This window comes from Dermacentor variabilis, chromosome 8, assembly GCF_050947875.1.
Source record: "Dermacentor variabilis isolate Ectoservices chromosome 8, ASM5094787v1, whole genome shotgun sequence".
In the NCBI taxonomy this organism is placed as follows: Eukaryota; Metazoa; Arthropoda; class Arachnida; order Ixodida; family Ixodidae; genus Dermacentor; species Dermacentor variabilis.
This window is the reverse complement of record NC_134575.1, coordinates 150862049-150877287: the sequence shown is the minus strand read 5'-3', so window position 1 is coordinate 150877287 and position 15239 is coordinate 150862049. Positions and strand designations below refer to the sequence as shown.

General features: G+C 42.7%; 1 protein-coding gene across 2 annotated transcripts in view; it reads right to left on the bottom strand.

Moving 5' to 3' along the window:
* The window catches only part of Hel89B (histone acetyltransferase 1), a 392774-nt gene that overhangs the window by 349007 nt on the left and 28528 nt on the right, over positions 1 to 15239 (bottom strand). For both annotated transcript variants that reach the window (XM_075703080.1, XM_075703081.1), the window contains exon 2: positions 7000 to 7123. In XM_075703080.1, the coding sequence (XP_075559195.1) occupies positions 7000 to 7123 (124 nt within the window). The remainder of the gene's footprint in view (positions 1 to 6999; positions 7124 to 15239) is intronic.

Below are 15239 nucleotides of genomic sequence, written 5' to 3'. Positions count from 1 at the left end.
CATTCTACGATGTTATTGTATGGTCTCCTTTGGAGAACAGATATTTTTCTTGTTTTTCAAGCAGCATGCATCGCTCGTGTGTATTTTTGCGCATAGTGTTTTATCATGTCTTGCAAAACGCAGACGAAAAACATATATAATTGCTGCTTGCCGCTTCAAACAAATAAAACATACCTGCCCCATCCTACGCGCCCTGTACTCAGATTTACGGGAAGTATCCTTATAGAAAAAGATAAAATGAAACTGCAGTGCAGCATTCCTTTCATGTTAGTCTTCTTCACATAACAGAATGCGGAGTAATTGGCATGGGCTCTTTTATTGCAGTCGAACCTCAGGCAACGAAAACAGTTTTAGGTAGCCATTATATATGCTAATCTTTGGCCCATAAGCCATGCAAAATTTTCTGTGCAGTCCACACTTAATAACAACAACAAAAAAAGAATGGCGCAGTTGTCTAATTAGTGGCTACATATTAGATATGGGTTTACGCTGCTAAACTTAAGCTCACGGGTTCAAACCAGGACACGGAATTCGATGGGAACGAAATAGAAAAACACTCGTATACTTCTCTTTAGGTGTACGTTAAAGAACCCAGAGTGATGAGAGCTGAACAGGGTGTCAATCATATCGCCAGACGTAAAATGCCAGAATTTTTTTAATGACAAAAATAAAAAAGGATGTAATTGTATCCTTCGGCTTTTTTCAGTGGTTAACCGACATAAATTATTCTCTAGTGCGATTTCTGAGAAAAACATGTTACGCTTATCTTATATTTCATACTTGGCCATTGGTTAAAACACATCAGCGGGCTTGTTGGTTTGAATCCATGATAGAGTGTATAAGCGTGACTGTACGAAGACGTGGGAAGAAAAAGATACACAGAGACAGTGCTACTTTCAACTATAGATTTTATTTTCGCATGCATCGATAAATATATACCGTGCAAGTGGAAACAAACCTGACAGCAAAAAAGAACATTCAGTAGCACACGACAACGAACCATACACATGTGCAAGGTGTCTCAGTACCTGTTTCTTTCTACGTCCTCGTTCAGTCGCGCTTACACACTCTATAATAGGTTAAATGTAATGCCGTTCCCAAATGTATGTCCGCTCAACTAAGCATAAATTGCTGCTTTCAGTTATCCAGTGCACAATCATAAGGTCAATAATGAAGCAATTAAAGGAACAGCATGCCTCCCATACATGTATAGATATTTGAAGATCGGCTGTGTTCGCCGAAGAAGGTATGTGTGGTATCACATTGGGCACCCAGTTTTAATAGGATGCAGACATGATAAGACTGACAAAAAATGTTTTCCTTGTCTGAATAAAATTAGCAGATTTACAGGCTGCCCCCAAAATGGGGCGTTTACATTGAATGATGGCTTGTTCAGCAGATTTCTCCTAGCACCTGTGCGAGTCAGTTCTCTCAGGAACTGGTGTGCCTGCACAACAGCCATTGTTAAGCAATCAAGAGCAAGAGAGAACAGCCTTTCTTAGAAACAGACATATTTGATGGAAATTCGTCCGGTGTGAATACCTGGCTTCATTTTTATGGGTGCGCTTGCTCCTGCAAGAACTAATCGCTGCAACTGACAAGGATCGCATACAGATCATGCGGGTAGTTCTGTGTGGCAACAAGTGGAAATAGTACGATCTTCGGTGAAGTTACAGTTAAATTAGTCATGGAATGAGTGGAAGGAGAGTTCCTCTCAAGCATTCAAACAGAGTCCTGTGGAACCGTGGAACACAAGGGAAACTGTTTTTTCATCCACTTTCATTTCCATTAATTTATCATTTCTTGAATTCAATTAGTGGGTACATGTAATTTCCCCCGTGTTGTTCTCGGTGTCTGTTTGTTGGCTTCTTATGCTACGATTATTAAATATCGGGCCCCTCGGTATTAAAGGCACACTAAAGGCAAATACTAAGTCAACGTGGACTGTTTAAATACCTTTCCAGAAATCTCGCTATGCTTTTTCCGTGCCAAGAAAAGGCTTCGTTTACGAGAAAATTGTATCTGGAGGGCCCGAATACCTTTTTCGAAATTCAAATCTCCCACCACCCAACTGGGGGGAGTGGTGACGTTGCATACACCATCACCCCCCTTTACTGCCGTCAGCGAGTAAAATGCCACCCGACAGTTCGAGATTTGTACACTTACACTCTACTGTGTTCCTATACGAAAGCAGTTCAGGGCAGATTAGATGCTTTTCTCGATACTGCGCAACTTGAGCACACCCCGACAACATATCCTTTCCGGTATCAACCACCATGGCGCGTTCGTTTTTCGCGCACACAGTACGGCCGACAGAGAATTCGGCATACATTGCCAACGGACATTAAATCACTATGACACACTAAATATTGACATCACAACATTAGCGAATGTTAGCGAAGAAAGACATAAGAAGTTTATTCACGCAATATATATTATATATTTCTTTTTGTGTGTGCGTGTGTGTCTAGCCATTGTATTATGTATGTATATTATGAGTACTTAGCCTTTCTAGATGTATTTCATTCTTACTTCCTACATGTCCTTAGAGAGGCGTGTTTGATTGTAATGTAATCTTGGATTCATTGTATGTCTGGTACAGTGCTTTTTATGAATGATTAGTAATGCTAAATGTGTTTCGTCTCCATTGCTGATGGGTGGCTGGAGCCGTCAAGTTGCAGTGTAACAGCTTTTTCTTCGCCCACCTTTTTCGCCTTGTAAAGTTGCAAAATAAAGTTGCTTTGATTGGTTGATTGATTGATTGCATTTTTCCAACACTGGAATTGCACAAAAATTCCAGGTTTTACCAGATTTCAGGTTCTTCCTGGAAATTGGCACCTAATGGAGCCAGGGTATCTACCAAGTTGACATTTCTGCATTCGCCGAGATTTCCAGGTTTTTCCCGAGTGCCTTTGCAAAATTCCTCGAGTGATGCAGAACTGCTTTATGTCAAGACGGGCTGAAACCATATCACCCAATGCTGTCACTCTATAGTAAGCATATGAAAAAAAATTTTAAGAACACGACTTAGTCCAATTTGAATACAGTAAAACCTCGTTAAACCGTACCCGCTTAAACAGTAGTTTCGCTTTAAAAGTAGTAAAGTCAAATCCCCGACTCAGCGGCCATTGAACATAATATGTTTCGTATCCGCATAAACCGTACCAGCTTACTGCGTACACATCGGTTAAAACGTAGCGTTTGAACTTTTCGTCTCGCAAATACGGCGCTGCGCCGTCTCCATCGGGCGGCCCGGCAGAACAACACGCCTCAGAGATCGGAACAACGGCCTCCAAGCGCCCTGTGCGTTTTCGCGTGAAGCCACATCAACATCAACATCATTTCGACGCGGTGCCAGAGAGCGTTATGGCGTCGTGCAAGCGAGGACTCGCGTCGTTCCGAAGCTTGGATAAAAATGACGCCGGGTGCTCAGCATAGAAGAAAAATTAGACATCGTCCGTGCTATCGAACGTGACACGAAGAAGTCGGCGCTGACACGCAACAGGGATCTGCTGTTGACTACAGTGTGTGGCATTTGGAATGCGAAGATATGTCGGCTACGAGGTTCGACTTTTCGCCATCGTTGCCTCTGTTGTTGCCGAAGTGTCGACTAGCGACAGTGACGAGGACGGCACGGAAAGCGATAGCACGGGCGATTCAGGCCTGACAGTGGCATAAGCTGCGCGTTGCGTCAGCTTCATGAATGCAATCGTCGCGACGACAATAGGGGCGCGATAACGTAACTCTATTCCAAATGAAAATTATTCCAAACTCCGGCACCCGTAATGAAAAAGGCGCCCCCGGGACTTCTGCAGCACTACTGCGGACGTGCACGGTGAATACGTAACGCCAACGAGGAATCTGCCATGCGAGTGTTTGCCGAGAAGAGGGGGCTGGCTGAAAAGCTGGCACGCAGCTTCAGTAAGTTTGAGGCCGCTGTCGTCGGCGTGCTAGGCCGCCGCGGCATCAAACGAAAATAACGCTTTTGTCGCGCGAAGTGAATAAATACTGCATGTCTTTTCCCCTTTCATCGCACTCTCTCTGAGTTCCGTTTTCGACAGGTAAGTGGGCGATCTCAAGCTATTCGGTTAAACAGTACTACCATTTAGTACGTACCTTTCCCGAGCTCCGGCCAACTACGGTTTAACGAGGTTTCACTGTACTAAGTAGTAGTGTTCTTATGTTATTCAGAAAGAGAATAGAAGGGAGGGGTTAGTAAAATGCACAGCAAATAAAATGTTTTCGAAAAAAATTGCAAATCGAGTCGGACATTCTCAAATACAAATTGAAAGGAGATGCATACAGAAGCAAATACGAGGGTCGTTCAAGTAAATCCGGGACTTTTTTTAAAAACAAATAAAAACACATTTCAAAGTGTGGAAAGTGGATTTATTTTTCTACAGAACCTTCAGGTACAGTTATACACTTATCCCAGCGTTTAAAAAATGCCTGAAATGCTTCGGCATAGAAAGATTTATTATTACGATGCAACCATTGTAGGACACCATTCTTCACTTCATCATCAGTGTTCAAATGTTTTCCTCCAAGTAATTCCTTCAGGGGCCCAAACAGGTGGAAATCACTTGGTGCTAAGTCAGGGCTATAGGGGGTGTGTGGCAATACCTGCCAGCCAAGTTCCTGGATTGTTTGGCATATGCTTTGAGCGGTATGTGGTCATGCATTGTCTTGCAAAAAGACCACACCCTTTGTGATCAAACCCGTAAACTCTTGTGCACATCACGCAGAACATGGCAGTAGTACTCCCTGTTGATAGTGACACCATGTGGTAAAAAATCAAAGTGAATGATTCCCTGTTTATCCCAGAATACACTTCCCGTCACTTTACCAGCAGACGCAGCTGGTCGAAATTTCTTGGAAGGTGGTGTTTCTATATGCTTCTACTGCTTTGATGCTCTTTTCGATTCAGGGGTGAAATTGTGAACCCATCTTTCGTCACATGTCACGATGCGATTCAGAAAATCCTGGTCTTCCCTTTCATAGTGTTCCTTAAGTTCTCTACAGAATTCAACTCTTCTCTGTCTGTCAAAAGCAGACAGCTGCTTTGGGACCCAGCGTGCACTCATTTTTTGGAACAAATGATCATGAATACAATTATTGTGTTCACTGTTCTTAACGACAGATTACACACCCTTAAAATTTCCCGACAGGTTATGTGACGATTGTCCACAATCAGCGGCTCCATGCACTGAATGTTCTCAAGAATGACTCTTGTGGGCTGTGATCCACCACGATTGCGATCGTCAGTAATAGAGATACGGCCATCTTTAAAATGCTTACACCATTCAAATATCTTACTGCAACCGAGTGTGACATCACCGTACTGAGCCTGAAGTTTTCTGTAAATTTCAGCAGGTTTTACGCCCTCGTTTACTAAAAACTTGATCAGAACACACTGTTCCACGTAGACGTTCACACTGTTGTCCGCCATCTTGAATAACAGCCTATCCAGAAGCGCAGAAAATTAGCACTATCTACCAGTAACAGGACGCAGGTGCCTGTTTCTACTGCATACAAAGCCTCCAGTCTAGGCGTCTATTTCAACTGGGAAAGAAAAAAGTCCCAGATTGAGTTGAACGACCCTTGTATTTTCGAATATGATCTATTTCTATCAACTGATAGCAAGCTCAATGGTATAAGGCCCGAACTTTGTCACAATTGTGATTTTCTCTCAACAGCTCGTAAGTCAACTTCAACTGTCCTGACATACTCTCAGATCAAGCACGACGCTTCACTGTTGTGTTTCACTGCTGTAAAGAGTTTATTTTGGTTTGGATGAGGGAGACCTGCATATCTGCATCAGCCAACACTTTGTTTTTTGAGCTCAAGCTCTTTCAAAACGGCGGCTACACGCTTCCTTTCTTGTTCATTCCTCAATGCGTAGGTCCTTTCTGTTCTTGTCTTCCTTCCACCACTCATTTGCCCCACGGACCATTTCAAGCATGTTCTTGGTCAGTTGCACAATCCACATCTGATTTTTCGAACTACCTAGGGGCCACGAAAACGTCCGAAAAATTGGCCAGTAGGAAAAAATAAATGCATGTCATTTACTGCCTTTAAGGGCTCAAACTGCCACAGGCACATTCAAAAACACTCTGAAGGCCTGTCGGTACATGTATTAGGCATATCGGTGCTTGTACTGCGACAGGAAATACTGGGTGCATGCGTGTATAATTAAGGAATACATACTGTGCCCCGTGGCAATAGCCCCCTTCTCACGCTTGTTATGCTTCACTGCAATACTTTTTGTATGTTTCACCAAGTAACATTTCTGTACAGAGGCAAAGCTGACTTTCGGGAACCGGAATTATGCGACGCACCATGGTTTCCAAGCTTCTAAGCCAATCGCGAGGACCACAAGGGCGGAGTCCATGCCATTGGTGACAGCAGCGAATTCTTTCAATAAAAAAATGCCGCACGCAATGGCAAGAAGCTTCATAGCGAACATTGAAGCAGCTAGGCCTAGCATTGCTGCAGTAGTCACTAAGGCTGTCGGCGTATCTGCGTGCGACAGCGCCGGTTCGAGGCGGCGAGGTAATCAATATGGCAGCAGTGGTGGCTTTGATTAATGCCTTTTTGGACCTGCGGTCACGGCAAAACGTCCAGAAAATCGGACGGCGAAGAGTTCTTGCGTCCGAAATTTAGGACGTTCTGATACGCTGAATCTATGGGGTACAAGGTGGTGCCGCAAAGCCGCCCAAATTATCGGGAATCCAGAAAGTCGGTTAAACACTGGCAACTTCTCCAGCCAACGACAGGGCATCAAAGACGATTCATTACGATTCCTGTCTGTTACTCGGGCCAGCATCTTACTTTCGACCCTTTCAATAAAATTACAGCTAATTTTCTTTGATAGAGACACAAATTCCCCGAGTTTTCCCAGAGTTTTTCCATACTCAAAATCCCTGAGAATTCCCGATTTTACCAGTTCGTAGACACCCCGAAAGCAACAAAAGAACAGTGCATGCCCCAGTTACAAACCTTGGCCAGGAGGTTGTGCAGTTCATGTGGGTGGAGCTTCTGCACCTCACCCAACTGGACTGCGGCCGCTCGTCGTGTCACAGGTGAGGAGCCCGTGTCCAGGAGGAGAAACAGACGGTCGAGCCTGCATGGAAAAGAGCAAGCGTCAAATCGCACTGCCTATGAAAGTCGCATTGCAGCTGCATGGGGTCGGCAATGGTCAGCAATTGGTCAGCTATTTGGTCAGCAATGGCTACCCCAGCCAGTTTATAAAGACTCAAGAAAAGTGTGCAGCTGAACCCCCTGTAAGACCGATGAGAACAAGAAAACGGGCATCTCCCCCCATGCACGAGGCGTGAGCAAGTCAATGTCAAGAATTTTCAAAGATTACGATGTACAAATCTGCCACGTCCCTTCAAGCAAGCTAAAACAACAACTCGTCCTAGTCAAAGACCACCTCGAAAAAGAAAAATTTCTGGGCGTCATCTACAAAATTCCTTGCCAGGACTGCCAGGTGTGCTAACAAAGGCGAGACACGGAACTTTAAAAGAAGGCTACAGCAGCACCGCAGTGATGTAGCCAAAGGACACACGGTTTCCAGCGCCCTGGCAGAGCATCACGATAAGACTGGACACAGTATTAACTGGCATTCGGCTTCCATCATCATAAGAGAGAAAAAAAATTATTGTTCCAATTACTCCTTGAATCATTCTGCATACAATCTACTACTAACACGATAAACCGGACATGAGGAATCCTCCCAGAGTTGCACGCAAGCGCATTACATCTTCCGACGCATATATAATAAAGACCATCATGCATTCAGGCACCCATATTGGGCGCCGAAACATCAATCTGTGGTTTTGAATTTTTTCAGTTGGCAAGTGTACGTTTATTCGCCCATTGTTGAAAATGGCAAGTTTACAAAGTCACAAAGCTGTTTGAAGCCAGAAGGACGAAATTTAGGCAAATCCATGTACTTCTCATAATTCCCATGCTGGTACAAACCGCTCCCATTGCAGCTCTCGTAGACACTGGTGCCAAAGTTACTTCTAGTAATTATTGTATTATTGTATGAAACTCTATGGACACACGGACTGGTGCAAGCACAGAAATTGCAGCTATAGTAAAAAAGCAACCGAATTTGCCAGCAAAGTTCCGTATGTATCATCTAAAATAAAGCAGCATGCAAAAGCGAGGACTGATAGAAAGAGACACACACACCACACTAACCGTCCTTATTGTTGCCCGCTGTTTTATTTCAGCATGCAGTATGCAGCAGAGGCACTTAACATGCCCAAACAGCACTAACACTTCTAAAGGCACTGGGCGTTTCCAAAGGCAGAAGGCAAGACATCTTGCACAGCTAGTAGCAACGACAATGTGGCTCGCTAAAATGTTGACTTGTGACAAAAAAAAAAACACTAAAGAAATGGCATGATGCAGGAGGCACATAGCTTCATAAAGCTTGTTACTGGGCTACTTGGTTCATAATGCCTAGGGAAAAAAATACAGTGTAAGAACAGACACCGACCAGAGGGTAGATAGCTCAAACACAAAACCCACAGGTAGTTATAACGAAAGCCAAGTTTGCTCAAAAAAGTTTTAGTGCTTCTGTTTAGCATATGTTTTAGCCTCCATTGGCATCGGAATTTGCAGCTAAAACACTTGCACAACCTTCGCTGCAATAAACACAGATGCAACATTTCCTATCCAGAACAGCCGGTCCACACAAAGACAGTTTCAAAACATACAAAAAAGCACATGTCAAACCAGCAGCCGTGCATTTAGATTACAAGCCTTTTGTTTCTGGCCAGCTTTCATGAGCATTTATCTTTTATGTATTTTTTTTCTCAAAGTGAAGCTAAGAAGAAAGTAGAGACTGCACACAAAAAAACAGCTGCCACTCAACACTTGGTTTAAACCATCTCATTTGAGAACGAACCGGAAAGAATTGCAAGGATATGGAACAAGGCTAGCTTTGTTTGTACATTGTTTGTACTAAAGGGAAAAACAAATATTTCGAGTGAACATCAATCACAGCGCGTACATAGACAGAGGGACTGAAAATATTACGAAGACAAGTGCTGACTTCCAATAGATTTTTATTTTGAGTAACAAAGCATATATACAAAGACACCAAGACAAAAGCGCCCCCTCCAAAGCACGAAGCCAGCACGAGTACGCATTCAAAATTCAAAGGAACCATGACCACCTCCTTAAGATGAATGAGCGCGCATATGCGACCTCAGAAAAGCAAGTTCTTAATCTGTTAATGCAATTGACTGTTTACTAACCGAGTCACCTTCAGTGATCACTGCTACTTCAATGATAAGCCTAGTGTTTTCATCAGGATGCCTAGCTAAGTAGTAAGCCATCATTTGCATTAACAGACAAAGAACTTGTTTTCTGAGGTCGCACATGCGCACTCGTTTATCTTGGTGTCTTGGTATATATGCGTGTTACTCAAAATAAAAATCAGTTGGAAGTCAGTGCTTGTCTTTGTCATTCTTTGAGTTCCTCTGTTTATGTATGTGCTGTAAGTGATGCTTACAATGGAATACCAACTAGCCCGTACCCAAACCCTGTTTCAAGTGAAGGCAACTTCAAAAACAGCTTTTGGCATCTTTGCCAGATAAGTAAGAAGTATATATGCGATTACTTTTTTTTTATTGTTTATCAATGTCAAAATAATAAGATACTTGCTCAGGCACAAAAAAACACGTTTCTTCTCAACTGAACTCAAAAGTCTCAATATACTCGATTCTGAGAAAAGAGACAACGAAAAAAAAAATAACTAGATTCTATGCTCATTTTATGGAGTACTGCAACAATATATTTACCCCCAAAGGCAATGCAAACCTAAAAGCTGAGTAATAAAAACAGCACTGCACAAAAAGACCGGAAACAAAAACAAATTATAAGCATGTTTCCACTTTTATTGTCTTTTATATATTTTTCCAACTTTTCAGCGCTAGCTTTTACTTCAAATGTCAGCAATGCTAACATTAGTCTATGAGAAATGCCCTTATGTGACATTTCTTTATTTCAGTAACATTCATAAAATTAGGCAGAAAACATCTCAAGATGACCGTCGATGATAATGCTTTTAAGCATTGAATCAACACAGCGACACAACGTATTGCCACCTTTGAAACGAGTTTTGTACGAGGCGAGTAAAACAGCAGGATTCATCTTTCGCACTTCACCCACTTCTTTGGCTAAGCAGCTATGGTGTTGCACTGCTAAGCACAAGGTCACAGGATAAAATCCCGGCCACATTTCGATGGGAGGGAATTGCAAAAACACCCATGTCCTGTGCATTGGCGGCATGTTAAAGGTCCCCTGGTAGTCAAAACTATTTAATGTCCTCACTATGGCGTGCCTCATAATCAAATTGTGGTTCTGGCATGTGAAACCCCCAAATTCAATTCAATTCTTTCGTGCTTCTCTAAGAAGCACGAAGAAGCACATGGACTCAAATATATTTATTTATTTATTCCAAATACCCTCAAATGCAAATGCATTGTAGAGAGGAGTGGTTACTAAGGAAAGGTAAGTTATACTAAGTTATACAGAAGAAATGGTAATGCAGAAACCATTAAGGCAGAATTCAAGAAATAATGATAAAACAAAAATCATGTGACAACAAAAAATTACTTGCTATGTGGCATAGTTAGCTACAATTCAAAAATGCAAATAAAGATTGAACAAAGTATGATCCATGATGGAAACAAGATTAGCAGAAAGGTGGTTCCAGTCACGTGAGGTGTTCGGTATGAAAGAGTGCAGAAATGTGTTTGTGCAAGAGGGTGTACACCCAACTTTACTAATGTGGTCAACCCGCAATGGAAGGTACGTACGTGCAGGGATGAGCTCAGCATGTAGATGATGATGGTAGACTGTGAAATAAGCATAAGCGAAAGACTTTTCTTCGTAGCAATAAACTGGCTTTCATTGCTGTTATGCCGGATCTACGAAAATATCTGGCTAGTATGAAGCGACTGGCATTGTTCCGAACCAGTTCAAGTGCATTATTAGGGTTACCACAGCCAGAATCCCAAACAGCAATGGCATATTCTAATTTGGGGTGCACAAGGATTTTACAAAGAAGCAATTTTAGATCTGTTGGAGACTTACTGAAATTTCAATGTAAGTACCCTACCATTCGATTTGTGCCATTAAAGGGCCCCTGAAACGGTTCGGACAAATTTTGTAGACGCAAAGGGTTCAGCTTAAGTAGAACATTCGCACCACAATTTAAGTGAAGCGTTACGTATTAATGGAGCTACAAGCGATTAGAAGTTACCCTCCTCCCTAGCCATGCTTTTCCTCCTCAACTCGTTCACCGAGCAAGCGGGGCTAAGCTCCACCTTCACTGGTTCAGCGTCACGATGCGACATCACATCGTCCACTTCCGGTTGTTTTGGAGCCCGCCCGCGCGAGACCTCTCCGCTAGCCGCTTGGCCGTCGACCTCAAGCGAGAGCTATCGAAGCAGCGTGCGTTGCGAGCATTCTGTCGTAGCGCCGAACGTGTCTTGTATTCCGGTAACTACAGGCAAGCTGGTCATTTCGGCAAATGACTGGAGGCATAAACTCAAGCTGATGAAGGAACTTTAGCGTAGAGGTACGTGAGCGGCCTGATCGGTCTGCACGGTTCATACACTTGTTGGCGCAGCGCTTAACCAGCCAGACAAAGCGCTAATATTGCTCTAACCAAGTGTAAAACATTTTAAACATTTATAAAAACAACGTGTTGATGATTACACTCCTGCGAAAAATACACACCAGCAGCAAAGAAGAATACACTTCGTTGCTGCTACTGTGTATGGTTGAGCTCTGTGCCACCAGGTGGCTGCACTGTGCAGACCATTCACATTTGCCCTTCTGCTCATCTCATGGCTCATCTCATTACAGCACAGTCAAGCGGCCAGACTCTGTCCCCTTGCGCTTGCGTTTGCCCTAATACCGGACTCGCGTTAGTAATCGTCCGGTGTAAAGTGACAGCCACAAACGCTCAAATACTGGCGCCGATTGGATAGCGGCAGTCCGATGCGCAGCAGCCAGTTCGCTCGTACGCTGCCTTGCAGAGGGACACGATGGAGCAGCTTGACACATTGCCAGTGGCTACGTTTGCAGTCCACAAGGCAACAAAGTCGAATCATAGTGCTCGCGAAAAGACTGAGACCGACTCTGACCGTGGAGCTCTCGTCAAAATGGAGTACGTTGTAACACAAGCAGACGACACTTGCTGTGTGCCGGAAGTGCTTAAGTGTGCATAAAATTATTCTTGTCCATTCTCTTTATGTTACTTTCTTTTCATAAAAACAAATTAACTAACATTCCAACTATTATGAAGATCATTTGTTTACCATAAAGTTGGAAAAATTATTGATCACGCGCCCTTATCAGCCAATCGGATAGCTCGCCCCACTGACGTCGCATGGGTGATTTCGGTCATATGGGTAGGGGCGGCTTAAAATTCCGCCGAGCAGAGTGCTGCGATCGGCAGCGATGTGCATTTTTAAAACCTTATAATAAATTACACACTTTACGCAGAGCACTTAGATGTGTCAATTAATGATCAGAAGGACCTACTCCAACGACTCAGTACGTTTATCGAAAATCGTCAAAAGCGTTTCAGGGTCCCTTTAATTACTACAGTGTTCCATGTTAGATCTGAAATTATATTGATTCCGAGATACCAATAGCATGAAACTTGTTGAAATGTAGTACTTTTAAGGTTATAAACTGGGCAGCGTTTGTTTGTGTGAAAAACATGCAAGAATTTGCATTTATTAATGTTTACTTCCATAAGCCACTTTTCACACCAACCCATTATACACTCTAAGTCTGACTGTATGTTCATCGTGCTCACTGCGAATTTCTTGTCATACACAACACAATAATCGGCGTAAAGGTGAATATTAGAAGATATATGACTTCGTAAATCATTATAGTAAATTTTAAAAAAGCATTGGGCCTCAAACCCTGAGACCCCCCGTGGTTGCTCAGTGCCTATGGTGTTGGGCTGCTGAGCACGAGGTTGTGGGATCGTATCCCAGCCACGGCGGCCGCATTTCGATGGGGGCAAAATGCAAAAACACCCGTGTGATTAGATTTATGTGCACGTTAAAGAACCCTAAGTGGTCTAAATTTCTGCAGTCCTCCACTACGGCGTGCCTCATTATCTGGAAGTGGTTTTGGCACATAAAACCCCTTAAAAAAAAACTGAACCCTGAGGCACGGCAGATGGAACATATGCTGGTGAAGAATTGTGACCATTAGCCGTGACATACTGAAATCGATTGGTAATAAAATATTCTAGCCATGTTAATAGTTTATGATCAAGGTTCAATGCTGAAAGTTTGACCATGAGAAGTGCATGGCATATTTTATCGAACGCTTAGACGAGGTCTAAATATATGCAGTCAACTAGGGAACTTCTGTCCAGTACAACATGCAAGTGATGTGTGAAAAGTAGTAGTTGCATGTCGCACGACTAGGATCGGCAGAAGCCATGTTGAGCACCCGCAAAGAAGTTATTTGAGTCTAAGAAGTTAAGAATGTTAGAATACCGTATGTGCTCCCTAAGTTTACAAGGAATGCTTGTTAATGAAACTGGGTGGTGGTTTTGAGAACAGCATGTGTGACCAGATCTATGAATAGGAACCACCTTCCCTGTATTTCAGTCCAGTTTGTTTTAGAAATTTTTAGTTATCTGCCCTACAAGAGGAAGACAATTTCACAGAGTTGATTGCCTTTATAATACCAGCATATTCTATCATAATAGCGGACATTGGAGAAAAGTTCTGCGAGAAAAAGTGCCAAGCTCGTCTGGATAATGAGAGCAAAAATTACTAGCAATAAGAAAGAAATCAGCAGACAGTATGGGTTCGCCTGAATCATTATTCAAAGATATCTCGAGGCTTTCATCTCCCTTTACAATGCTCCAGAATTTCTTGGGGTTATTACACAGTAAGTTAGGTGAAGTCATAGAAAGATGTCTTAGTTGCACAAGCAGAATTTAGGTAATCTGCCTCAGCCTTAAAGTACAATTCCCAACATTCAACAGTGTTCTGGAGCTTTGCCAAATGAAACAGCCATTGTTTTCTACTACAGAGAAGTTTAAGTGTATTGATAAACCATGGTGCATTATTGTGCAATACTACTTACCTGGCAGGCACATACTTGTCTATGAGTTGGTTAAATATACTCCAATTTTCTTGAACATCTCAAAGGTCGAAATTCTCAAGATCAAAGTTGTGAAGTGTCCTGGAATTCACTTAATTTTTCACTGATAAGGTCAAAATTAGTTCCTTTATAGTCAAATTGTTTTATGTTTGTGGTGGACATGAGGGGAGGATATGCTGATGTTAAAGTGTAAGAGCGAATGATCACTCAAACCAGGGACATGAATTCTGGGTGCATAGAAAAAATTAAGCCCAATGTATTCGAGGATTCAGGCATAATTCTTGTCGGTTGTCTCACAAGCTGCATGAAATGGAAGCAATTGGACATATCTGAGAATTGATTGCACTGGATGGAAGATGGGCTTACTATAGAAAAAGCGCCGGACTATTTTCATCATCATCATCAGCCTATATTATGTCTACTGCAGGACGAAGGCCTCTCTCTGCGATCTCCAATTAACCCTGTCCTGCGCTTCCCTTCTGTTGGCATCCATTCTGTAACCCTCATGGTGCACCAGTTATATAACCTACGCATTACATGACCTGCCCAGGTCTATTACTTTCTCTCAATATCCATTAGAATATTGGCTATCCCCATTTGCTCTCTGACCCACACCGCTCTCTTCCCGTATCTTAACTTTACGCCTAAAGTTCTTTGTGCCATCACTCTTTGCGCAGTCCTCAACTTGTTTTCGAGCCTCTTTGTTAGTCTCCAAGTTTCTGCCCCATATGTTAGCATCGGTAGAATGCACTGACTGTACACCTTTCTTTTTAGTGATAATGGTAAGCTTCCAGTCAAGATCTGATAATGTTTGCTGTATGTACTCCAACCTATTTTTATTCTTCTGTAAATTTCTGTACATAACAGTCGACTTAATCAAAGATGGAGGAAACATAATGCTGGAAAAACTGGCGGCTCTCTATACGAAGTGTCTATCGACTGCAAGGGTCCCAGAAAACTGGAAGAATGCACATTATACTAATCCACAAAAAGGGAGACGTTAAAGAACTGAAAAATTATAGGCCGATTAGCTAACTCCCAGTATTATATAAAATATTTACCAAAAT